Source organism: Ammospiza nelsoni, chromosome 15 (assembly GCF_027579445.1).
Source record: "Ammospiza nelsoni isolate bAmmNel1 chromosome 15, bAmmNel1.pri, whole genome shotgun sequence".
Taxonomy (NCBI): Eukaryota; Metazoa; Chordata; class Aves; order Passeriformes; family Passerellidae; genus Ammospiza; species Ammospiza nelsoni.
In genome coordinates this window covers 6,627,940-6,653,853 of record NC_080647.1, presented here as the reverse complement: position 1 = coordinate 6,653,853, position 25,914 = coordinate 6,627,940, and the positions used below count along the sequence as shown (strand labels likewise).

General features: G+C 49.8%; 1 protein-coding gene across 3 annotated transcripts in view; it reads left to right on the top strand.

Annotated features, from left to right (window-relative positions):
• FHL1 (four and a half LIM domains 1) overlaps positions 1-25,641 on the top strand; it is a 29,268-nt gene extending 3,627 nt beyond the window's left edge. The window contains exons 1-6 of one of the 3 annotated variants that reach the window (XM_059483251.1): positions 14,257-14,388; positions 21,251-21,432; positions 22,369-22,546; positions 23,053-23,222; positions 23,726-23,912; positions 24,670-25,641. In XM_059483251.1, the coding sequence (XP_059339234.1) occupies positions 14,367-14,388; positions 21,251-21,432; positions 22,369-22,546; positions 23,053-23,222; positions 23,726-23,912; positions 24,670-24,824 (894 nt within the window). In that variant the 5' untranslated portion in view covers positions 14,257-14,366 and the 3' untranslated portion in view covers positions 24,825-25,641. Of the gene's footprint in view, positions 1-14,256; positions 14,389-21,250; positions 21,433-22,368; positions 22,547-23,052; positions 23,223-23,725; positions 23,913-24,666 lie in introns of those variants that run through there. The other 2 variants (XM_059483249.1, XM_059483252.1) reach the window with 2 other exon arrangements.
• Positions 25,642-25,914: the final 273 nt, after the last annotated feature.

Sequence of the window (25,914 nt, the reverse complement as noted above, 5' to 3'; positions counted from 1 at the left end):
CCTTGGGTCCACTAAAACCCTGTTTGCAGCCACTTGGATGGGTGTAGGACCAAAGGACTGGAGCTTCCTTGGGGTTCAGAGACAGGACAGAGCCCAGCTTGTTCCTCTCCCCAGTGTGCTGTAACTGAGCAGCCCAGAGAATATCTGGGAATATCACCCCAGTTGGCTTCTGCAGGAATGAATTGGAGCCAAGAGGCTGAGGCTGGTGTGTGATGAGCATTTCTCTCTGTGAAACCTCCCCAGGCCTGTGGGCAAAACTCCCCTACCAGAAATGGCTCATTTGGCTGCTCTGAGTACTTTCTGCCAAGGCTTTGCTATGCTCTGAGCTGCTGTTGGAAAGCCACAGAGAAGCCCTTGAAGGGGCAGTGCTTGTCCTCCCTGCAGCTCTCACTGAGGCAGGAGCTGGCCCTGGGTGCTTCCAGGGTGGTTAAGGCATGGGTGGTGCCAAGGGTGCTGCCAGAGCAAATTCCTCCTCTCAGGGATGGATGGATGGATGGATGGATGGATGGATGGATGGATGGATGGATGGATGGATGCTCCCTCTTCTGCTTCTCTAGCTTTTTCATATCCACCAGAATAGATGGGAAGTAGGGTCTGTGTTCTATGGCAAGACAGGGCTAAAATTACACTTAAGGCTTTGGAGAATAACAAAGTAGAGCAAGGATTGCATTATAGCCATGCTGGAATGGTACAGACAGGGTTGGAAGCACCCTTTCAAAAAAAGGCCGAACTAGAGTTCCCTGGAAGAAGTTGGAGAGCCAGGGCAGGGTTCCTGGCAGCTCTGGAGCTGCAATCCAGGGTGGAAGGGCAGCTATTTTGTTGTGTGCCTGGCTGGAAACTTCCAGGCAGAGTTACAATTTTGGTTTGGACGCTGTTGCAGAGTTGCATTATTTTTGTAAATAAGAAATTCAAACCCTCTTGACTTTGGACTGATGTTTTCAGAAGACCCACTCTACATTCCACAGATGTGCCTCATCTCTTTTGTGTCCCTTGAGGTGACCCCAGTGACTGGGGTTGTTTGGGATGCATCCCTCCTGCAGGGCTGGCTGTGCTGTGAGCTGCCAGCCAAGGGTCAGAGCTGTGAGGGGTTGAAGGTGGTGGGACACTGCTGCATTGGTGACCTGTTGGGGTCAGGTACAGAATGTCACTTGTCACCCAGACATGTAATGGAGAACAGGGGAAAACTATTCCTGCTGGGAAGAATCACTGCAGGGCAGCTTTTGGCTTTCTTGTCTCTAATCCCTTTCCACCCCTGGAAAGGGGAAGTGAGCAGAGTGGAAAAGAGGAGACTAATATCTGCCTCACAGATTTATGATGCTTTATGATGCTTTGACATATGAGGGAGCTTCAAATCAAATACTGGCTGGCTCCAGTGGTGTCTGCCTGCTGAAATGATGGGTTTAAAAGACTCCTGTTCACAAGGGATTGTGTGTGCTCCATGTGCCAAGGGACTCCTGCAGGGAGGCACGGTTGGTACAGGGGTCTATAATTCACTTATTTTGCTTCAAGGTCCCTTTAGCACTGCAGCAGCTGTCCCAGAGTGTGAGGGCTCTTGTGCCACACCAGCTCTCAGCTGCAGAGGAGCTCAGAGCTTCTGGCAGAGCAAGAATTGCTCTTGCTGTTTTGCTTGGACAGGGCAAAAAATCCACTCAGTCCTCCAAGACTCTCTCATATGAACCAGAGCTCTGGGCATGCCTTTCTTCTTGTGCTAAGGAAAATAGAAATGGTTCATCACACTAAAGCCACGACTGGTCCAGCCCACAGTGGTTGTTAGTTGAGTTTCCTGCAGGGAGCTGGCTCCCAGCTCTTCCTCAGAGCCTTCATATGGCAATATTCAGTTTTCATGTGCTTCCAGTGGTCTGTGACCAAAGATTCCCTTGACTATGGCACTACCCTAAATGGGGGAGCTGGGGTGTCAGAAAATGATGTCCTTTCTTGTAAAGAAATGCCCCAAGATGTGGGAACCATCTGGACTTGGCAGGCTGCTCCCAAGGCATTTGCTGCTTGTTTACCTTGGGACTGGCTGCCCCTGGCAGTTGTTGCCATCAGCCTTTCTTATCTGTTCTTTTCTATAATAAACACTGGAGCAAAGGTTTGGAATTAGTCACTTTTGAGGCACTGCCTGCCTCCCTTTCCAGCTCCTGTCTTATCCTCTCGTTTTTGTACTCCTGAGCTTTTTGCACTTCATTCTGTGCCTCTTGGTTTTCCCCTCATCTCATGGCACTGAGATAGCAAAGAGCTCTTTAAAATTCCTGGGAGGTGTGTCATCCCCAGGGCTGCAGCATCCCAGGAAACTGCTGCCTGGGGACAGCTGTGTGCACTCACAATGCTCTTGCTGTGCTCTCCAGAGATTTTTCTAGCTTGATTTACCTCATCCAGTGGGTGAATTTGAGTTTCTGACTGATGCCTGCTCAGTTCAAGAGCCCACAGAGGCAGTGTCAGGATCCCAGGAGCATTCCAGGGGCCTGGCACTGTGTGCTGCTCTTTGGTGCAGCATTAACCACAGGGCAGCCTGTGGTTCCAGGGAATGCAAACACAGAAAAAGCACCTCCAGAACACAGGTGTGTGGTCCTCATCTGGATTGAGTAATTTGAGATCGTAATCTGGAGACTGAGTGGCTTTGCATCCACTTACAAATTCCCTGGTGGTGTCTAAGCATTGTCCTGGTGTGCTCTTGCTTCTGACAGCACTGTGGAGAGGCACCGATGGACAGCCCAGGGTGCAAGGATTTCCCTCCCTCTCTCTCTGGTCTCATCTCACATTAAAAATGCACAGAGCTGTGTATTTCACTCAACACAAGAAAATTCAGTTCCTGTCTGCCCTTGCTTTGCCCATTGAAAGGCAGCCATGCTCCCCAGGGCACAGCCTGCCAGGTGAATGCTCTTGGTGTATAATTTATGTCAGTGCTGCCTCTGGAAAGGGCCAGGATGGGAGAGCAGCCCATGTTCATCTCTCAGCAGCACAAGGGCACACACTGGGGATGCAAATCTGTTAGATTCTGTCTGGATTTACTTTGGTGGATGCCAGAACATGTCATCCACCCCTTGCCATAATATTCCCTTCTCTTCTATGCCATTATCACCTTAATGATTTATAACCAAAGGTGGAAACTTCCACTCTGGATCTGTCCCTGTGTTAGGATGGGTTTCTTGCAGTGGGTGGGGGACTCATTGTTCCTGTTTGGGGAAGGATTTGCTGATTTTTGGCTGGAGAGGATTGCAAACAGCATCCCTATGGTGACTGTGATGTGCAGGAGAGGCTGTAACCCTTGTTTGGGCTGGCAGGGGGCTGCCCTAAGGGCTCACCTGTGGGGTGTGTGGGTGAAAGCTGTGCCCCACAGCTCCTTTCCTCAGTCCATGTCTCAGGGGTGAGCTGAATGCAGCTTTCCCTGCCCTGCAGGGCTCCCAGTGCCCATCTCAGGAGCGCTGCTGAGAGCATCCCCTGCCCTCCCTCAGCCCCTGCTCCAGTGAGGGGAAACCTCCGTGTGCTCCACTAGACACCAAGCAAACAACCAATAAATCTCCTATAAACCGGGAGTGAGTTGTTTTGGTTACCAGGGAGATTGCCAAGTGCAAATTCAACCTGAAATAGCGATGAGCTCATCCCTGGAGCAGCCGGGGAAGGGAAGGGAAGGGGCGGCAGCGCCAGGAATGCCGGCGGCTCCAGGGACATTTGGATGCTCTGGGAGCCGCTCTGCCAAACAGCTTTGCCTTGTCAATGAGAAAGTGCAGGGGACGCTGAGTGGAGCTGCCTGCTGAAACAGGGCTTTCACAATTCCTGGAAGTGTGGCAGTGACATTCCTCGTGGGACTGGAGAGCCTTGGGGTGGGCTCAGGTGCTGCAAAGGTTCTTCTCTGCCATCTCCCCTGTTCTGGAAGCTTCTCCCTGGGAAAGGATTGTGGGCAAACTGAGATGCTTGAGCTGTAGGTGAGGGTTGGTTCTCAGCAGCTGTTTAGGCAGGAGCACTGAAAGGCCAAGCCTCTCCTGCTGCTGCTCCAGGGGCTGCATCAAGGGCTTTGAAAAACCTCACCCTCTTCTGCAATACACCTGGGGCAGGAGATGGAACATTTGGGCTCTGGCATTACTTTGCCCTGAAATGTCCCCAGTTTATGCAGGTCAGGATTGGAGTTTTGAAGTCAGCTGCTGCCAGGGCACTGTGGGAGCAGGGATGGCATTTCTGGGATGATGGGATGTCATTTCTGGGATGATGGAGGGGGCTCTGGTGGAGTGCCAGCTGTGCCTGAGAGAGGCAGGATAAGGAGACTGTGCTGCTCTCAATCCCTTGGCAGCCCAGAAAGGGCTCCTGTGTCACCCTGCCCCTTTCTCTGCTAGGACAGATGTTTCCAGATGCACTCCATTCAATGGACTCACATTTTCTGTAGAAGTACAACTTTTAACTGGAAAGCTCTGTCTGTAGGAGGAAGCACTGCCTGTCCCTCTGCACATGGTGCTGCAGGGGAGAGGCTGACAAAGCTGTGGCAGTGGTCTCTGCTTGGATTTTGTTCCTCACTGCTGAATTATCAAATACATGAAGTTGTGTAGAAATATCTGAGAATATCACCTATCTTGATGAAGCAATGCATGAGCCCCTTACCAGAGGCCCACTGATGGATTTCAGCAAATCTTTTAGGACATAATTACCAGTAAGTGAAAACAGGGAACAATTATCAACAGCACAAATGCAAACAAAAGCTGAGCCCCTGAAAAGTGATCTGTGAACCTACTCACATGATGAAAAAACATGATCCTTTTTTTTGGATTAACTTCATAGCTTTCTGAAACAAGGGATGGAGGCTGCATCTATAAAAAGAGATTGGTTTCAGCAGGGGTATTTTGTATTTTGGAAGACTTTTATTATAATTTTACAATCATGAGACATCTGTAAATTATGTGTTCTTGCAAGTCCCTTCCAGGGCTGTAGGTGGATTTTTTCCAGCTCCTTTCTGGAGCCATGTGGGAAATGCTTTGGTGACATGACCCCAAAACATGACAGGCAGCTCTCAGTGCCGCCAGTGCATTCAGCCATCAGCTCCAGGGAGAGGCTTCAGGAGAGCCTGGTGCTTGGAGCAGTCTGGCATTTGAAAGAAGGGGATTTTCATGTGGGGACTCAGAGCTGAGTGAGATCTGGGTGAGACAGATGTGAGTTCACCCTTTACAGCTGCAGGGTGGGCAGTGCCCTGGTGTGCCTGGGCTGTCCCAGGGGCTGGCCTTGAGTCCATGTCACCCTGCTGCATGGCACACCATGTGTCCCAGCCACCAGCACCCCAAACTGCCCAGAGCTGAGCTGGGCAAAATGCTGGAAAACTTTGAAACCTACAGATGCCACATGGAGCGTTTTATTTTCTGTTTTCAACACCTCTTTGGAGATGAGATGCTGCTTATCTGACATTCCTTTGTGTCACCTCTTTTCTGTGGATGTAGCACTGGATGTTAACATTTGGGAGCAGGACAGGCATCCCTGCAGGCCTTCCCTGTGTCCTCCCCCAGTGTTTCACCCTCTTGGTACCAAGGTGTGTTTGCTGTTTGGCTGTCCATGGGTGCCTAAACCCACTGCTGCTCTTTGCAGATCCAGGACCAAGCCTAACCTTGCTCAGCCCTGGCAAGGCTCCTACCAGGCTTCCTTCTGAGAGTTTGTCTCAAGGGGTGAAACTGTACCAAAGGGACAGCAGAGTCCTTGCTGTTGCAGGAAAACCCTCCACGATTTGGAAACCTCACCCTTTCCCCATTGTCCTGCACCATTCCCAGAGGGATGTGGTGCTTGTGGGCTCTCATGAAATGCAGTTGCACAAGCTGGTTTTCAAAGAAAGCAAACCACTGTTTCACATCTGGTTTAGCTTTTTGACAGTTTTATCTGGCATTTGTGTGCAATTAGCACTGCTTTTCTCACATGGAGCCCATCTCTAATGGCTGGATGTGGGCAGTGGTTGCAGAGCTTGCAGTGATTATGTTGAGAAGGGCTGTTTCTCTTTGCAGACTGTATTGCTCATTGTCCCTGAATTTATTGTCTCTCTGCTACTTGAGAAAGAAAACAAAATAATTTTTGGGCCTGAATCCATCCCAGAGCAGAGGATGGCTTAATCAAACACACAAGCACTTTTACCAGCTCCAGTTGGTTTATTTCTGTGTTTAAAATCAAGCACTGCTTAAAGTATCTCACTTCTCTTTTTCTGAAGTTTGTGTTTAATGAATGTACCCACTCACAGGCTTTGCCCATTGCTCCAAGAGGCAGCACTGGTAGAAATGCAGTAGCATGAGAGCTGCTGTGAGACACTTGGCAGAGGAGAGGAGCCCTTCCCTTGGCTTGGTGGAGGGGGGAAATGAAGGAATTAAATTTGGCAGTTTCTGTAACCTCACCCCCCACCCTCCTTTGGCCCAAGCTGTCTCCTACTGAATACTGATCTTAATGTTTCCAAGACACAAAAGGAACTCAAATTTTGCTAGGTTACCAAAAAACTGGAGTGGGAGTATGCTGGGGAGGAGAATTCCCCTGCTTCCCTCTCCGAAACAGCAGATCCCTCTCTATCCTGCAGATAATGATACTCAGCTGGGATACCACAAACCAGGGCAGGGCTTTGAAAACCATTCTGGGCTGGGACTCTGGCTTTGGCTGAAATTGAAACCTAACCCTGATGAAAGATTTAAAGCTATTTGTTCCTTTTTTTTTTTTTTTTTTTTTTTTTTAAACATTTGAGCCTATGTTTTCTAACCAGCCCCACAGGTAAAACTTTCCTGTGCAGTCCTTGCCCAGCTCTGATCTGACATATTCCCAGAGAGACCCAGGATCCTTATCACTTTATGAAAAATGAGATTTACATTCCTGTATCACACAGGCACTTTGAAAATATTATCCCTGACTCCAGATAAATGGCTCATACATTTTAATGCCGTTATTAGAAATTGAATTGACAACACTTATCCTCAGTGGAAATTGCTCTGCAGCTCAGGGGAAAATGTACAGAGAGCACTGGTGGAGACTTCAGAGAGCTCTTGTTATCTTGAGATATGTGTGCTGCTGGTGCAGTGTGTCTGCTGAATGAAAAGAGCAAGGTTTGATCTTTACCAGGAAAAGGAGAAAGCACAAGTCCAGGGGCTGAGACAGCAGTGGGGCTTCAAACATCCCAAAGATCTTCTGGGCTGAAAGGGAGAGCAAAGTGCTGGGGAAACAGGGTGTTGTGGAGATGTTGCACACAGGTGCTTTATTTGCTGTCTTAGTAAGTGTGAGAGAGTGAACTGCTGGGTGATGCCTGAAACTGGCACTGGGTGAAGTCTGCTGGGGTGCTCAGGTTGGTGACAGAAGCAGCAAGGAACTGCAAGAGGGAAACCCACTCAAAAGAGGCTGCTTTTAGAACAAAGTCTTTAATGGTGAATAAACTTGCAAGAATTGGCTGATGTCTTCTCTCTTAGGGGATGTGGCCTTTGACATCAAATCTCTGCAGCCTCTGAACTGGGAGCTCCTGAGAGTGAAGGGAGGAAGGGGGACACTGGCACAATACACAACTGGCAAAATGCTCAATGTGGTGCCAAAGCAGCACTTGTGAATCTGAAGCCACTCCAAGGTGCAGAGTTTCCACTTTTCCTGCCCTTTTGTGCAATGTGGCCCAGGTTGCCTGGCCTTTGTGGTGGGTGTTGGGGTGCCAGGAAGTTGACTACTTCTTCCATTTTAAACTGCACTTATCTGAAGCTGGAAGTTAAATCTAACCTTCCTAAAAGTAGAGGTTTATGAAAATAACTCTTGTCCTTAGGCCTTGCTGGAGGAGACTTTCCAGCTTTGTTTTTCCTTGTAAAGAATGCTCAGCATATGTCCTGACAATTAGTCAGAGTGCCCAAAAATACCCATCAGCCCTGCAAGCTGATCCCTTCAGCTCCTGGAGCTGAGACAGACACAGGGTTATGCACTGGGGGGCTTTGGGAAAGGTTATTTTTAAAATGGCCACATAACAAGGGTGATCTGGTCCTTCCAGCCACCAGCTCTGGCTAACAACTGAGGATGCAGACAGCCAAGTGTTGATCTTGCTCGAGGGGACTGTCCTGCCCAGAGTGTTGGGCTGCTTCTCCTGCTAAAGCATGTGCCAGTGCTGGCTCTGCCAGCTCTAAATCAGTGCTGAGGGCATGGCCCTGTGGCCTGTGCCAAGTTTGGGCAGTGCTTTGATGGTGTGCTGGATGCCAGGGAGTCTTCCCAGCTGGCATGCCAATGCTTGGAAGGGCACGTCCTCATCAAAGAGGTGGCCTGTCTTCACCCTTGGCCAGGCAGCCCTTTCCTGAGGGCTTTTGCTTTCCCTTCTCTGACCACCTGAGCTGAAGTTTTCTATCCTCAGTGTCTCTCACGTGCTGAACCACTGGAGAATGTTTTGCCAGAATCACAGTCCATCCACAAACAGCCCTTTCTTCTCCTCCCCTGAAAATCAAGGTCTGTAAGGGGAAACACCAAGGCTCCTTGGTGCCACAGAGCACTGCTGGTGTGGGGGTTTGGTTGGCCCCTGTCCTGTGTGGGCAGAGGATGGAGGTCTGCAGAGCCATCTGCCCAGCAGCTTCCTGGGGATGTGGTATTTTGCTAGAAAGCACTTCCAGGCTTTGGAGGAAGAGCTTGGGCAGAGCCTGCAGCACCCACCTTGTGAGTCTTCCTTGCTGCCAGGTCCTGTTGGATGAGCACAGGAGGGTGTCAGGGGATGCTGGAGAGTGTGTGTGTTGTGGCTGATGTCTGGGTAGCTGCTAATCTCTGTCTCTAGTGGCTAGATTTCCAAAGAATGACCCAGCTTTCAAACAGTGAAGCAAACCAGTAGCTGAACTCCCTTCCATGAGCTCCACAGTGAGCTGTTTACCCTGAGCACTGCCCAGCCAGCTGCTGTGCCCATGAGAAGGAACTGGGAGCTACTGGAAGTGCAGAGAGCCTGCTGGACACTGTGAAATATTATTTCAGTGATGGCTCACTCACTGCTTGGTGAAGCCCTGACATGAGCATTTATTGTGTGGGCATGGCAGGATTATATTGCTGTGCCTGTTCCTCACACCTCATCTGTCCTGGGAAAGATTGCTGTGCTGCCTGGCTGGGTCACTCTGGTATTTATTTGACAGGGACTTGAGTAATTTTTCTCAGCTCTGAAGCCAGGGCTAAGCCACAGGGGGAAAGCTGTGACTGGCAAATATCTGCCTCATGTTTGGCTCCATTGGTCATTCCCCCTGCCCATGAGTGTAACTGAACTTGAACAAAGAAAGACCTAAAGGTGGCCAAGATGGCCCTAAGGGGCTCCATTGCCCCAGGTGTGAAGCTTTGGGGTAATAGGCTGGGGAATAACTGAGTTGTGGTGTGGCTGGTTGGCCCCATGGCTCCTCCCAGGACACATCACCTGGCAGAAGGGACTGAGAACGATCACAGCACTGCTGGCTGGGTCTGTGTGACACAGTTGTAGGGCTGCTGGGGAGGAAGAAGGAAATGCAGTATTTGAAGAATTTTAGCCCAATTATGAGCCTGATGCTCTTATGAGGCTTCTGAATCAGACCAGTCTTGGCAGTACATGTGGCCCTGTCTCCCAAGAGGAGTAGAGAAAGTCTTTGTCTCCCCTCAGGGTTGTGTGACCTCCATGGACATGTTCACACCTGTGGTCTTCACCTTGCAGTCCATGAAGGGGGCTGTGGACAGCCTGCTGAGCCTCCAGCCCACTGCCTGCACACTCACAGCAGAGGGACCTGGCAGACAGAGCTGGGAAGAGAATCATGGCTCACGTTTAAGCAAGTGCATTTAAAGACTAAGACACCTGTCTTTCTAAGAGATTTTTAAAAAGTCTTCAGCATTTTGAGGCTGTTCCTTTTTGAGTTTGCACTGAAGGTCTAAATCTAACTGTTGGGACTACAGCAGGCACTCAACATCCTTGGTGCTGGGAGATGCAGCCTTGGCATCTTATCTGTAATGCAAGAAAGACGAGCAGGGATAGGAGGAAATTGACTTTATTTTGAAATTGATTCAAAACCAGCTCTGCCCAGCACCTGCTGCGGCCTCTCCTCTCCCCAGTCTTCTCTGGAGCCTGGGGCTGCCATGGGGCTGTTTGATGCCTGCACCCCACCCCACTGGCACAGCCAGCATGGGGAGCAGGAGCTGAACAAAGCCTTGGGACTACAAAGCAGCTCCTGATTTATGCACAGACACTCCCCCAGGCCCCAGTGTCACTTGGCTCCCAGCAGCAGTGAGAGCTCTGCCATGTCAGCAACAGGTGAAGGGCAGAAGTGCCAGTCAGGAGCGTGTGTAGAGGGGAGCCACAGAGCAGATGGCAGCAGGGAAATAAATTTGGAGCTGCCACAGGAATAGTACTGGAAACAGTCCAGCCTGTGGATGGAGGCAGATGGGGAAGGACTTGGTTTATATCTCTTCCTGGTTTTTCTTTTATTCAGATGGGTTTATTTCCAGCTCTGTTATCTCTGACCATTCCTTCCTATTACTACATCCTTATCCCTTTTTTTCCCTCTCTTCTTATCCTGTCTTCTTTTCCGCCTTTTGTTTCTACTCACACTCTATCTGAGCTCCTGGATGTTGCCCACCCTGCATCTGCTTCCTTATAAATCTATTCCAGATTCCTCTACCCCTGCCTTCAGAGCTGACCCAAAAAACTTCCCTTGGTACTGAAAGGCTCAGCTCAGTGCTGTGACCCATCTGTGACCCAGCTGTGAGCTGGAGCTCAGCCTGGAAGAATCCTGCCTTTGGGACATCTTGCCACTTTCCTTCTCTACTGTCCCTGTGAGCTGTTCCCTGATGCCTGGAGTGTTCATTCCCCTGTCCCTGCAGTGATGTCCTTGCTGGTTTTGCTCTGGATGTGGGAACATCCCAGCTGTCTCTGCCTTGTGCTCCTGTGAGTGCATGTGGGATGCTTCAGGGGTGCCGAGGCACATCCTCGTACACAGAGCTGGATTTGAGATTTTTTGGGCATATTTTGGATACTTCACATAGAAACTGTCCAGATTTGAACAGATGAGGTAGAAAATTCCCATTGTGGTTCAGGTGTGAGCGTGTCAGGCAGGGTGTCTGGCTGGGGGGACAGGGACTCTCATCCCCTGGCAGTGCACTCTGGCTGATGTGCAAACACTGCCCTGCAGTGCCTGCTGCCAGTGCTGGATACTGAGTGCTTGGAGAGCTGGATCAGCCCCCAGTGCCAGTCCTTGTGCCAAACCTGTGCAGCATTTCTGTGCCACTGGGGACTGCTGCCTCTTATGTCTCTCTGATGGATCAGCTACAGCTGCTAAGATCTTTTCCTTGGAGAAAGCTGTATCTATGTTCTCTCTTCTTTCAAGCCCAACTCTCTTACTGGTAGTCTTCCTGCAAATTTTGTCTTTATACTAAAACAAAGAACTGTTTTTTACAAACTGTTTTATTTCTGCCTCAGAAAAGGCAAGGAAGTTTATAGCTGAGATCTGTTGGGCAGGAGTGCTTTGCTGTGGGAAGACACACATGTAACCTGAGACATATAAAACGTAAAAAAGAATTGATCTGCCCTCAGGACAGGAAGGGTAGGGAGCAATGTGGGACTCTGATTTCTGGGGAGCCTGGTGAATGGCAGTGTGCTCTTCTGTGCAGGTGCACTGTGCACTGCCAGCAGCATGTATGGAAGCAGGAGGCACAGCATTACTTTAGGAGGTGCACAGGTGCTCTGCTGCTGGTATTTACTGCTGCTTTCTTTGATCATGGTGACTAATAGTTCATCAATGCCTGACTTAGAACAGCTCTCTTTAGGAGTTTCTGCCTGTTGAATGACAGCAGGATGTGTGAGCAAGCTGAGAGACCCAGACCTTTTCTGGCAGGATTCTTAGGGCAAGAAAATACTCTGGAAATCACAACGTGAATCATTTGTTTATCCCAGTGGATGACACTATGGCCCAGCCATGCTGCTCTGCAGTCAGACCCCTGGGTGGGATCAGTGTGTCCAGGGCAGCTCCCTGGAAAACATACAGGACAGGTTTAATGTTAAAAACATGACATCCCAAGCCTGCTGTGCCCTGCTGTGCACTCAGTGGTGTATTTGTAGCACTCTTCCCTGTGGGTGCCTGGTGTACAGACAAGGGCTCAGGCAGGGCTGGCACAGCTCCATTCTGGGGCACCCTCTTTTTCCTGAAGGTGTCTGCTCCTTGACACGTTTCATGGGGCATTGATGTCTCTCCTTGGCACTTGTGCTACACCTGAAGCACCTCTGTTTAATCACCTGGGCTTGTGTGGATGAGGAGAGTCTTAGGAAGGAAACGGGAATTGTGCAAAGTTATCTGGCTAAAACCAGGCAAGAAACCAAGAGCAGCAGTAAGGTTGTTCCATTCCTGCTGCTGGGCCAGGAGGCCAGAGATTCAAACAAAATGGCCTTTAATTAAAATCTTCTCTGGGGCTTTGCAGAGTGAGCTGTGCCAGGGAGCTCCATAGGCAACCACAGGTCTGGGTCTTGCTCCTGTTTCTTGGCCAAACTTTCTCCCTCTCTTCTCTCCTCCAACCCAAGCATGTCGTGGTGCTGTGGACACACGTGTGTTTGTGCACATAAGATGACACCCAAGTGTCCATCCCTGCTCTTCCCAGCCCTCTGCAGTTCCAAACTGCTGCTGGCTGCAGCCACCTCCGCTCGGGGCGTGGCAGGGCTGGCACCACAGAGACTCTGCTCCATCAGCCGGGATGGGAGCCAAGGCTTCTGCTGGGAATACCTGGGCATTCTGGGGAAAGCAGGAAATGACAGCTGGGTGAGAGGGTGCCAGGGCTTTGTGTAGGGAGCTGGAAAGGAATGAGAATGGTTAATGGTGCAAACTCTACGTGCATTGCCAAAAATGAACTCATGTCTGTAAATATTACACTGTGCACAGCAAGATTAGAACAGGAAAATACCAGTTGTTAGAGTTCCTGTTGCCATCTGAATTATGCAAACAATTTGCTGCAGTTTATAGATGAGCTGGGGCAGAATAACATTGGGTTTTTCCTCGCCAAAGTGTTTCAGTGCATCAGTATTTTAGCACATTTCCCAGCCTCAGTCTGCTGCCCCAGTGGATCCATGCTGAGGTCTTTGGAATGGCTGTCAAGAGTGGCCTTTTCCAGGCCATGTTGGAAACTTGGAGATGTCAGGATGCTGGTGAGATGCTGAGCTTGTGGTTGTGCTGCCTGGGGGGCTGAGATGGGTGTGAAGGCTCAGAGACTCACCAAGGCCAGTGCTGAGGCTGGAGACTGTCCATGTGTGGCTGAGGAGCTCCTGGGAAGAAGAGATGTTCCTGGCTGGAGCAGGGCTGCTCTTTGGAGGCCAGACATCACCACCATGGGCTCCCTGGAAGGAATGATAAACATTGGCTCTTCCCAGTGGCTGTCAGGGAGGTTCAGTGACTTTCCCACGGCCGTGCAGTGCGTCAGTGGGAGGCAGGATTAGCAGCTGGGCCTCCCTGGCCCCCGGCCCTGACCGTCCCCAGCAGTTGCATAACCCAGGGTGAGTGTGGAGCTGCTGCAGCCCGGGGGTCCCCACAGGAGGGACCCCGAGCCACAGCTCCCTCTCCTCCTGCTGTGACTTGGGTGGAAACAGCTCAGTGGGAGCCATGGAGCTGGGATCTTCCTGAGAGCTTTGGGGACACCTGAGTCCAGAGGACAGAGGCATGAGCCAGTGCCTCCAAAGCCATGCTAGATGCTCAGAAGCCCCATATCATCACACCCATCTTTCTAAGTGCTGCTCCTCAGGGATTTGCTCCCTTTGAGCAGTTAATGCTGTGAGCTTCCTCAAGGAAAAAGCTGGGGAAGGACCAGGAATGGCAGTTTTACTGGCAGTGAAACTTCAGCGTGACCTCCATGTTGAGAGCAAATCCAACCCACCCATGAATGAGTGTGCTGTATTCCTGTGGGCTGTCAGCTGAGTCCTCTGGGGTACAGCACATCCTTTCTGGGCCAGACGACAGCCCTGGCTGGCTCCTGGGGCTGCAGCCCCCCTGGCCCCCACAGGGCTGTGATCACCTCTTCCCTTCAGTCATGGCAGAGCAGCGTTCGTGCTGGGTCTATAATTTAGCTCAGGACTGCTACGAGACACAATCTCACTCTAAAGCCAAGGCCAAATAGTACCAGCATGGGGTCAAGTTCATGAGTTCATTCTGCCTTTGGGACTAATTTGGGTGCTGAGTAGCTGGGCAGGTATTTGACTGTTGCCTGCAGAGACCTAGAGGTCTCAGGATCCTATTCTTCTCCCTCAGATCACCTAAAATGGTAAGAATTTCCAAGGGGGATTAAGGTTGAGATCTCTGGGGAGGGGAGTGGACATCTGGTAGGAGTCCTGTCCATATTAATAGCCTCCATTTAAATATATGTTATCAAATGGGGCAGCTCCTTATCAGCTTGTGAACTCCATTACCTGAGGGGCTGCTGGTGACTTTGGGCTGCTGACCATGGCTTTCCACAGGCACACAGGTAAAGTGGCTGTGCTGCCAGGGGTTGGGGGAGTACACCTGGTGAATGGGGAGGAAGGTCTTGCTAAAAGACTCCTGTGCAGAGAAATAACTTTGAAAGCAGACTGAAACCTCAGCAGTCTGCAGATGTAACTCCTGATGGCAAATGGGCTGATAAGAGTGGGAGGCTGGTGCTGGAGCACAGTGCTGGTGGTGGCCTCGTTTGTTTTGTAAAATGCATTGGATTTTAAATGTTTTTGTATCTGCTGCTGTGGGAAGGCTGGGGCTCAGCTGATATTTGAGCAAGACGTGGTGAAAATGGGGGACAATTCTCCTTGCAGCAAACTTATTGCAGTGGCAGAGGGGAGACCAGAGTGTAAACCCAGATGGTTTGCTCTGCTCTGGTCGCAAGTTTGTGGTTAGTCCCTCTTCTCTGTTTATCTTTTAGTTCAGATGGGCTGACCCTTACCAGTGATAGGAAATGTTAATTTTTCCATTAAAATGAAAAGGAATCTTGAGATCACATTTTACATGTCAGGATGGGTGTCTTCCCACCCTGACTCATTCCTCTAGCCCTGCAGCTGAAGACAATCAGAAGCTCTTTGGGAATTTCAAAAGCCTATCTCTTAGCAGCTGTTTTTGTGCATATCCAGGGTGCATTCACAGCTCTAAGCACAGAGGCAGTGCCATTGTGTCTCTTGGTGAGACACAGCCCGGAGGGTGGATGTGCTGGGGACAGGGTGGGCACAGCTCCTGTGGCACCAAACTCAACTGCTGCACACCAGGAGCCAGGGGTGCTCCTGAGGCTTGGGAGCAGAGAGACTCCTCAAAGCTGGGCAGAACAGGCACACTTTGCTGCTCAGCTCCCTGCTCACCTTCCCACACACCTGAGGCTGCTTGCACAGCACGTAACTGCTCGGGATTTGCTGGTGGGATGCACATACATGTTATACAGGGCACCACTGTGAGTAAAATCTGACTTCTGTGGCATCATTTGATGTGAGATGTTTAACTTCAGCCCACAAGACTGACCAATGCTGTAGCATCCTTCCATTACACTCCCAGCTGTGTTATTTTTTCTTTCTCATCTTCCTCAGGGGATGTCCCCTGAAGCAAGAACACACAGACTTGATGCTGTGCTGTGATATAAAATGCTGCAGGGTGTTCTGAGCAGATGATGAGGTTGGACTGCTGCTGCCAAACAGTCACAGCACAGTGTCTGATCCTGCAGACCACTGGGAACCTCAGGGCAGCTGTGGGGTGCTCAGGAAGGGGCTGGACTCTCCAGAGCAGGAGGAACTCTCATTTTGGCACCTGGGAGCACCTGGGTGTGAGAAGGGCATCCAGCTGCTGAAGTGAGGCAGAGCAGTGCTTAGCTGGGAACACAACAGAGGAGTCTCAAAGGACAAAACTTAATGCAGCCACACAGCTAGTTACTGACCAGGATTTGTTTTCTTTTGAAAGGTTGGGGCTTTGTTGCTTAAACTCTGCCTGAAATGCTCAGCCTTACTTAGGCAGTGGTGCCTTGTTAGCCCTCACTGAGCTCTGCACTGAGTGCCAAGGCAATCCCTGGGGAAAGTGTTTGCAGGGCTGGGCCAGTGACTTTTAATAAATGGCATGTCCCTGCTTCCCTGGGGAACTGTGAGGATTTAGTAATGACTGGGATGTGCTCACACATGGTGGCAATAGGACCGTAGGGAATGTTTTTGGCAAGTGCCTGAGGAACTTGGAGCTGTTCTTGCTCTAAATAAAGAAGCTTTCCTTTTATCAACAGATTAATTTTTGAATTATAGAGTATGAGACTTGCACGTGCCCCAGCCTGGCACTGAGAGAGCACAGCTCTGGCATTTTCAGCCCTCCCAGCAAAAAGGACTTACAAGAGATTTCTTCTCTTTCTTTTCTTGGGCTTTGCAAATGTTTGTTGCCCAGGGCATTGTGCCAGTGCAGTCCTGAGTGTCACTTTGCATTTGGGATTAACAGGATGCTTCTTTTAAGGGTTTCCCAGGTATTTATAGCAAACCATGCGACCTTGCACAGAGGAATGCTGAGAATAGTAACTCAGGTGACAGAGCAGGGCTGCCAGCACTGATCTGAAACAGGCAGGTGTAGCCAGTGCCTGGCAGAGTGGGGCTGTGTGCTCAGTCTGCTGATAAAAAATAAAACTAATGTAGAATCAAAAAGCTCTTTTTCTTCCATATGCAACTGTGTGTAGGGCAGAGGGTTAACAACTCCAACCTCATCTTCTTTCTTAAGTGGCAGAATAATCTGTAAAGTGTCAGTACAGTCTCTCTGGTTGTGTTTAGAGACTACACTTCAAGTTCTTCCTTGGTGGTTTATCACATTTAAACATATTCCCCAGAGACATTAACACATAGCCTGTGCTAAGTGCTTTGCTTATCAGCCGTGCTTCAGCTTCCTTCCCTGAGTGCTTTGCTTCCATTTATTGTGCAAACCACTGTGATGCTGCTTTGGCTGAACTGGGATGAACCAGCCCAGGGTGATGCAGGAGCCCAGCAGGAGACAGTGGTTGTGTGGGTGCAGCAGTTTTTGTGGGGTGGCAGTGCTTAGGTCTGTACCCTTTCCATCCCAAAGCTGGCCATACTGCAGGGTGCAGCGGTGGCCCTGACCCTCAGTGTCTGCTTGGTGTTGGTGGCCCTTGGAAGCCTCTGGGGCCCAAGTGTTTGAGGTCTCTGAAGGATTGAAGGTGTGGCTGTCCAAGGGCTGTTTTTGTGGAGTAGAAGATGCTTTCGGGGGACAAGTGGCAAACAGGCACCTCTGTGGTCAGGTAAATGTTAGGGTTGTATTCCAGTGGGTCTTTGTGCCAAATACCCTGATATCTGAGAAGGCCACTGGCCTGGCCTTCTGCCCTCCAGCTGTAGCCAAATCCATCAGGGAGCTACATTTAGAGAGCCCCCTGCCAGGGCTGGTGGGACTGGGATCCCTTGCTTAGAGCAAGATTCATTTTGGAAAGTATGGCTGCATTTTCTCCATCTTATTGAGGGTCCTCTAGGCTATTTAAGGATGGGCACATTCTGCGTTCCCCCCTCCCCCCAGCTGCCTGTGCTTGCTGTTTTCACCTGCTTCTCTCCAGCAGAACAATCCTCTGCACATGCCTGGGAGGGGGAGTAGTTCCAGCCTGTCCATGCTCTTCCTCTGCTTTCTAAATCCCATTCTATGGCCTCAGTGTCAGGCTGGCATGGGGTTTGGATCAGTGCATGTCCTCAGGGTTTTAGATTCTCCTGGGGCCAAAAAAGAGACCAGGCTGTCACCTCAGAGATGCCATAGTCTGGTGTAAAGGTACAGCCACAGAAACTTGTGCTCAAGTGACTTCCCAGCTAAAATAGCTGCATGTACTGCTCTCATTTTCAGCACAGCAATGTGAAAAGAAGCACAGAGGTTCAGTGCTCTGGGTTTTAGTGGTGGTTTGGTGAGTGATTTCCCTGGTTTTGGGTTGCTGTAGCACTGTTGTACCCCTGGTGTGGATCCCTACCCTGTGCTCAGCATCTGCTGGATGGGAAGGGATGATGAGGGCACTGAATAAAGACCCAAGGAAGTGATGATATTTCCATGCACCCCCAGTGTACCCCCAGTTTCATAACTTGCCTACTTTTCAGACAGTAAAGACAGGCCAGAGTTAATATACCTGGAAGCTCTGGAAAGTTGTACTGTGGGGACATGGTGCAGCTGGAGGGTGAACAGGTTATTTAGGAGACAAATAACTCCAAACCCATGACCTGCTGCCAAGCAGGCTTTAGAAATACATTTATTTTTATACAAAGCACAAGAAATATCTGCTCTGTTTACCTTCCATGAGAGGGGACAGGACTGCTGAGGAAACCAGCTGTAGGACACTAAATGAAGCTGAGCTCTGAAGTGTCCACAGATGTTTGCTCCATTTGGGGAAAATAATCTGGTGGTCCCAGCACAGCTGCTGCTGGCCTGGAGCTCCACTTTGCATACACTGGTGGCTTCCAGGGCTCTGTGCACCCTACCCTGGGTGGGCTGGTCCTGCTCCTGTGGCTGCTGTGGGCTCTGGACATGGCACAGGTGAGCAGAGCCCACCAGCGCCCAGCACATTTGCAGGGGCAATGGGACCCTGCATCTTCACTGCACGCAAGGGGACAGAGGTGCCTCTCCTGGCTCCAGATCAGGAGTTCAGGGATGATCGTGCTGAGGGCAGGAAGTCTGGAAAAGCTGGAAGCAAATTCATGCCCCTGCCTGTGTACCAGAGGCACTTCCTGCTGTGTGAGATGGCACAAGGCTGAAGCAGAAGCTGCTGGCACAGCCCAGTCTGGGGGCTCCAGCCTGGTGTTAATTTGCCTGTGGAGCTGCAGAGCTGCTGTGATAAATGTGTCTCACATTAACAGGTGATGTGTTACATGGGAACACGGGGCTGTGCTGCTCCCTGAGCCATGCTTTCAAGATTATGTGTTCAGGCTGAAAGCAACCCTAAACCTGAGATCAGGGACATTTCAATACCATTTGCCCTGGGTTCTGCAATTGCATTTCTTCCAAATAAAACCCACCTGCTTGCAAGAGCTCTGCAGAGCTGGTGGTGGCTCACATAGTTTCCATGTTTCCCAGCTGTTTATCTGTTTCATTTGCTTGAACAGGTACCTCAAAGGCCCTTGGTGTAGTTGTCAGCAGGACATGACATCCCCTGGCCTTGCCAAGGGATTATTTCCAGACCTTGGCCCCTCCACAAAGTACAATTCCTACCAGCTTGGTCTCCAGGCTGCCTCTGTCAGTTTTAGGGGCAGGAATAGGGCATGAACAGAGCCTCCACCTCTGCTGCAGCCTCCCTATGTGAAACTTCTCTTTAGGGCTCTCTGTCCTGCTCTCTGAAATACAAATCCTTCAGTTTGTTCAGGCCCTGTGTTATTGAGAAGGTGACAGAGGAGATAGTGTGAAGACTCTTGGATTTTAAAGCATGCAAAGAACAATGTGAGTCCCACTCTTCCCGGGCCCAGATGAGGCAGATGCTCTGCTGTGATGGCAAAGTGTTCATGTACAACTCCTCTGGCTTTGTACCCAGCAGGGTTCTGGTGAGGCTGGGCCCTGTAGCTGATGGTACATCTGGAGTTACTGGGGTGGGCAAGTGTCCATGAAAATCCTGTGAGCCTTAGGCCTTAACGGCACACCAAGAGCATCCTGCAGCCAAGGGTGAGACCAGCAGGGTCCCACTGACCCTGCCTTGTTGTGAGGGGTGACACACCCTCTCTGCACCCCAGAACCCCTACAGTTTTGGTGTATAAAGGCACATTGTGCTGGGCTGGGAGCAGCACAGCTGGAATGGGCACTGTTGTTCCCCTGAGCTCTGTGAGGAACAGGTTCCAGGGTAGCCCTAGGGCTGGGTGGGGTGGTCCAAGGTGAGGCCACGTGATGGAGGCAGCAGCAGTTTGTGTGGCCTGACTCTGTCCTTCCCCTCCCTTCCTCGGTCAGGAAGAGAGGACATTTCCTGTTGGCAGTCCCTGCTGCCAGACCACAGCCACATTTCCCATCGGGTTGGTGATGATGCAGAAGGTTCAAGGCTGTGTCCCTGTGTGTTGGTTGTGCAGGGAAATGGGCTCTGCAGTGCTGGGGCTCTGGGGGCACCAGAGGCAGGGATGGAACTGCCTCTATGGGACTCCATGGGCTTCTGTAACTCTTGTATTCTCTCCCTGGAAGTGCTCCAGGCCAGGCTGGATCGGGCTTTAAGCAACCTGATGTAGTGGCTGGCACTCCTGCCCTTAGCAGGGGGCTTGAAACAAGATGATCTTTAAGGCTCCTTCAAACCCAAACCAGTCCAGGATTCTCTGAATCCTGACAGAGCCCTTGTAGCTCCTTGCAAGAGTGTTAGTGGCTTTTGCTGAGGAAGGGTGCATGAAATGGAGGGAGCCATTAGCAGGAGACTGGGAGTGCAGGAAGGAAGGGGTGTCTGGGGAGAAAGTGTGAGCCAAAGTGGAAAATCCTCCAGTCATGATTCCCCACACCTGCTGACAGCGCCCTGGCCGTGGTGGAACATCAGACCTTGGCAGAGCCTTGATGGTGTGAACTGAAAAATATCTCTCCATGGAGGCAGACGTTTTTCTTGTTTTTGTTTTTTTTTTTTTTTTTTTTGTTTTTTTTTTTTTTTTTTTTTTGTTTTTTTTTTGTTTTTTTTTTTTTTTCCCTTATGATTTTATATGTGAAAGCCTGGTGAAAAGAGGCAGCTGGAAGCTGCACAACTATCCAGCACAAAAGGCCTTGGGGGGCTGCAGCTGGCTGTGGGTTCAGGCTGAAAACATGGAAACAATTCCACTGTGCTCATGTTTGCTGGTGATTTCTGCACACAAGTGATGAGGTGCCTCAGCCAGGCCCTCACTGAGGCCTGCAGTAATGAACTAAGGGACTCCCAGGGAGTGATCAGGTGTCATTACCCTTGCTTGATGTGCAGCATGTAAATAAACCAGCCTAGCATCCTTCCACTTACCAAAGGGATGGGGAAAAGTCTGGTTTGGGATTCTGCTCTCCTCAATTGGAGCTCCTTTACCTATCAAGAACCCACCACATGCTCATTCCTGAGCCATGTTCCTCCGACTGATCCGCACAGCCCCAGGAGGCTGGAGCAGCTGCCAGGGCCTCAGCGCTGTCCCCTTATGGCTGTGCTCCTGCAGGGCCTGGCAGCTACACCATGGGCACCATGTCAGAGCTCTTCAGTCAGGGCCTCAGGGCTGTCCCTTCATGGCTGTGCTCCTGCAGGGCCTGGCAGCTACACCGTGGGCACCATGTCTGAGTGTTTCAGTCAGGGCCTCAGGGCTGCCCCTTCATGGCTGTGCTCCTGCAGGGCCTGGCAGCTACACTGTGGGCACCATGCACTTCAGTCAGGGCCCCAGTGCTGTCCCCTCATGGCTGTGCTCTTGCAGGGCCTGGCAGCTACACCGTGGGCACCATGTCGGAGCGCTTCGACTGCCACTACTGCCGGGACCCCCTGCAGGGCAAGAAGTACGTGCAGAAGGAGGGGCGGCACTGCTGCGTCAAGTGCTTCGACAAGTTCTGCGCCAACACCTGCATCGAGTGCAAGAAACCCATCGGGGCCGACTCAAAGGTCAGTGCTGAGCTCCTTGGTGGGTGAGGAGGAGAGGCAGAGGCTGGTCACCCTCCTGTTTTCTCTGGTCAGGCTCTGAGCAGCTCTTAGGAGTCCTCTGGCTGCCAGCTGTGTGCTCATCAGACAAAGAGCAGTGCTGGGGTGTGCGCAGGGGTGCTCATGGTGGGCTACTTGGGCACAGGATCTTATTCCAGGGTCTAGATCCAGCAACATGACCTGCTGCAAATGCTGAATTGCCCTGGAAAGAGCTGCAGGGAGCAGGCCTGCAAAACTCATCTTCTGGGCAAAGCACTGAGGTCTGATTTTTGTCAGATGCTTTTTGCTTCATGATGGAAATCAAGAGTTCTTTCTGTATATATATTTTGAGAGCAGTTGGATGGCAAGATGGTTCTGCTGGGTTTTTTACCTTGTATTAATTTATAATAGTATCTCTGATGATCAACACTCTAATACCAGGCAGGACATGAAGAAATACAAACTGCAAATATCTGCAAGCCTGGTAGTTGCGACTGTTTTAATCTCCACGAAAACTGGAAATTGGTTTGTTGCTTATGTATGGAAATATGATGTTATTTGAAGTCATTAGCCTATATCTTCAGGGCCAGATAAATGTTTATGGCAATAATAATGTATACCTGAACTAGAGGGAATGTAAGAACACGAGAACTTGCAGAACCTCAAATCTCCAAGCTGTTGGTTTGAAGTGTCTTCTGCCCCCCTGAAAGTTCAAAGTGAATGTGATTGTGTCAGTGAGTTTGGTTAAATGTCCTTCCCTTAAGTACTTGAAGAGGAGCTGTAGCCCTACCCACTGAGTCAGACAAACTTATGAACAACAAATCTGTCCAGGCTGGTGAGACAGGAGCTTGGCTTTAGGGCTGCTCAGGGGGAGAGAAAAGCTTCTCACTCCATTCCTCCCTCCCTTTCTGTTCATTGCAGGAGCTGCATTTCAAGAACCGCTACTGGCACGACAGCTGCTTCCGCTGCTTCAAGTGCTACACGTCCCTGGTCAATGAACCCTTCATGCTGAGGGAGAACAACAAGGTCTGGTGCAGCAACTGCACTGCTGCTGAGGATGCACCCAGGTGTAAGGGCTGCTTCAAGCCCATTATTGCAGGTACTGTGCCAGTGATGGGTCTGAGGGCCATGTTCTGCTCCAGGGCATAACCAGGGGGGTTTATCAAGGGGGTTTATCATATTTATATGTGGAGGCTGCAGTTAGGGGTTTGGGCAACAGAGTGGAAGGCTGGAGCACCTCAGAATAGTAAATTTTGATTGTTGCTCTCACTTGTCCATTTTATTCAAGTGTTGAAAGGCTGCTTTGCCATTAACTCTCATGTGGATAATTAACCCTCATGTCAGTCTTACACTATTTCTACCAAAAGCTTTGCTCGGTAAATCAAGGTTCTAAAAGGCTCAGGCAGCTGGTAACTATTTTAAGAAAATCTAGCAAGCCCTGGCTAGAATCAGATACAGAAATTACCAGCTCATCCCTAGTCTGCATTCCTGGAATCCTGGGCATAGCTATGGACAGGTCTTGCCCTCAGATGTTACACTGCACAGGGGGAAGGGTTTGCCATAAGCCTGAAATCTCACAGGACAAGTTATTTTTATCTGTTGTAGGAGACCAAAACGTTGAGTACAAGAAGATGGTCTGGCACAAGGATTGCTTCACCTGCAGCCAGTGCAAGCAAGTGATTGGATCTGGGAGCTTCTTCCCCAAGGGTGATGACTTCTACTGTGTCTCCTGCCATGAGCACAAGTTTGCCAAGACCTGTGCTAAGTGCAAGAATGTAAGTCCTTCCCCTCTGCAGAGGTAGCTACCAGAACCAGCCCTCATGTGCCTTTTGGGAGCTGGGAGGGTGAACCAGCAGGCCAATCATGCTGAAGCTGTACCAATGCCGATGTTTCCTGTGCAGTACAGGATCTGGGCAGGGGTGGTTGGGTTAGCTGATGGCAACACTGCAGAAACCAGGTGATACCAGTCCTGCACTTGCCTTGGGGTAGTTTAGGCTCTGTAGTGGTACTGAACATTCAAGGAAACAGTAGCTGTTTTACAACTTCTGCAATTGGTTAGTGTGGAATTTCAGTTACTGCAGGTAAAAGTATTACAACAGTGCCAGGTATGTGGGATTTCAGGTTAGAGGGACTCAAGTGCACTGTTCAATTAAATTTTGATGCAAACTTTGCAAAGATCCTCTCCGTGACAAAGCTTTCCTACCCTACACCCCTTGCATGTGTCACCTCTCTTGTCCCCTGCTGATTCTAAACCACATCTCTGCTCCTTCTCTCCCAGCCCATCACTTCTGGAGGCCTCACTTACCAGGAACAGCCTTGGCATTCCGAGTGTTTCATTTGCTCCAACTGCAAGAAGCAACTGGGAGGGAAGCGCTTCACAGCTGTGGAGGATCAGTTTTACTGCGTTGAGTGCTACAAGGAGTGTGTTGCCAAGAAGTGTGCTGGATGCAAGAATCCTATTACAGGTATGCTGGCTTAAATGCAGCTCCAGGGCAGTGGGTGCTGAAGGTCAGGACAGTGATCCCCCAAAGACAGGGAGCCCAGGGAGGGGTAACATCAGAAGCAGCTCTGGTAACCCAAGCCCAATCCCAGCATTTTACATGTGATCTGACTGTGAGCCACGTGCTTGTGCTGGAAGGAGGCTGAGCTGGTAACTGAGCTCTTCAGCCTCTGCATGTCTCAAATTTACCTCCTTCAAAACTCCCCCAACCAGAACTATTCCCACCCATATCTTAGACTGGGACCCTTAAGTCTAAAATGATTGATGTTTTACTGTCCCAAAGGGACGTTTGTAGCCCTTCTGATATATTTTACACTTAAAACTCACTGGATGACAAAGCTCAGCTCTGAAATGTGGGCACTGTCCTGCCAGTCCCACGAGGCTCACATTCCATCCTGCATTTTAGAGCCCACAAGTGTCTATCCCAACCTGTCCTTGCTCCACATCAAGTCTCTCCTTGACTGCTGGAGAAAGGAGCCAAGGGAAAAAGCTTATTGCAGAAACAAGCCATGCAAGCCTTATGCTTGTGTTTCTTATTCAAGAAACATCACAAGATGCAACAAAACCGTGGCTCAGTTGCCACATGGGTGTTTCAGGCAGCCCTTGTGGCCTGCAAGCCCAGGGCAGCTCTGGGGGCACAGCACCAGGCAGGGCTGGTTGGGGACAGCCCGGCCAAGGCAGCGCTACTATCGCCGTCCTATAATTGTGTTCTCTCCTAGCAGGATTTGGAAGAGGAACCAGTGTGGTTAACTATGAAGATGAGTCCTGGCACGATTACTGTTTCAAATGCACAAAGTGTGCCCGTGGGCTGGCCAACAAGCGCTTTGTTTGCCATAATGGAAAAATTTATTGTGCTGAGTGCCCCAAACGACTGTAAATGAGCAGATGTAAGATGGATTTTAAAGCCCTGCTTTCCCAAACAGCCCTGGTAAAAGAGCAGGTTTTTGCATGTTGAGAGTTTTAACTTTTTCCATTTTAGTGTAAGAACTAAATTAGCCTCAATATACTGGGTTTGACTTTTGAAGCTCTCGCAGTACAAAAGCATGTAGCCTTGCAAAAATCTAACCTTGTTTCCAAGTAGCTCCTAGTATAAAGGCTTGAAATGCTGTTAGATTTAGAGATCCACACACTGCATCACCTGTGTGTGGCTTAAACAAATCTAGTTTTAAACTTATCTGGTATGTGATTAAGCTTGGCACTTAACTGAAGTGGGTTTGACAAGGCATGCACCTCCAACAAAGAGATGCAAAGATTGCATGTGGGATCAGAGGGATCCATTATTATGCTTCTACAAGTACAAATACACAACAAACACTGCACCATTAATAAGTAATAAATACCTTAGCTTACTCTACAACACCACATTGCAGCACATGTAAGGAATGGCTTCATCTTACAGATAACAATGTTTTGGCAGTGACATTTAGCTGAGTTAAGTTTCCATAAACTTGTTTTAGTCTTGATTTCCGTGTGGTTTGCCTGCAAGTTTTCCTCATCAGCTTTTTTTATATCATTGTTTAAACAAGGCTGTCTATGTATAATTATTAATCCATTAACAAGTAGTAAATCTTTCACCTACAACATGCACATGCATTTACAAGTGCCTTAAAAATAGCTCATACAAGGCTAGCTCTCCTATCATGTCAGTGTATGTTTAGTGACTGAATAAAAGTGAAACTAGTGCCTGCTTGGAATCCATAGTCTGGAAATTATTTTTTTTCATTTTAACATCTTATATGATGACATGTCTTAGGGCTGAGCTACTGAAACCAAGTCTACTACATTGATACTGGCTAAGTAAGAGTCAGCTGTGCTGTCATTGCACCCTTAAGTATCTGAGGACTAAAGCAACAATTTCCATGAACTAATTAATTTTTTAAATATATAACTGACACTGGACCATCTGCCAGAAACAGCCTGTGTGAAAAAGCCCTTTGGAGAGCATATGTACAGCCACTGTTCATGCA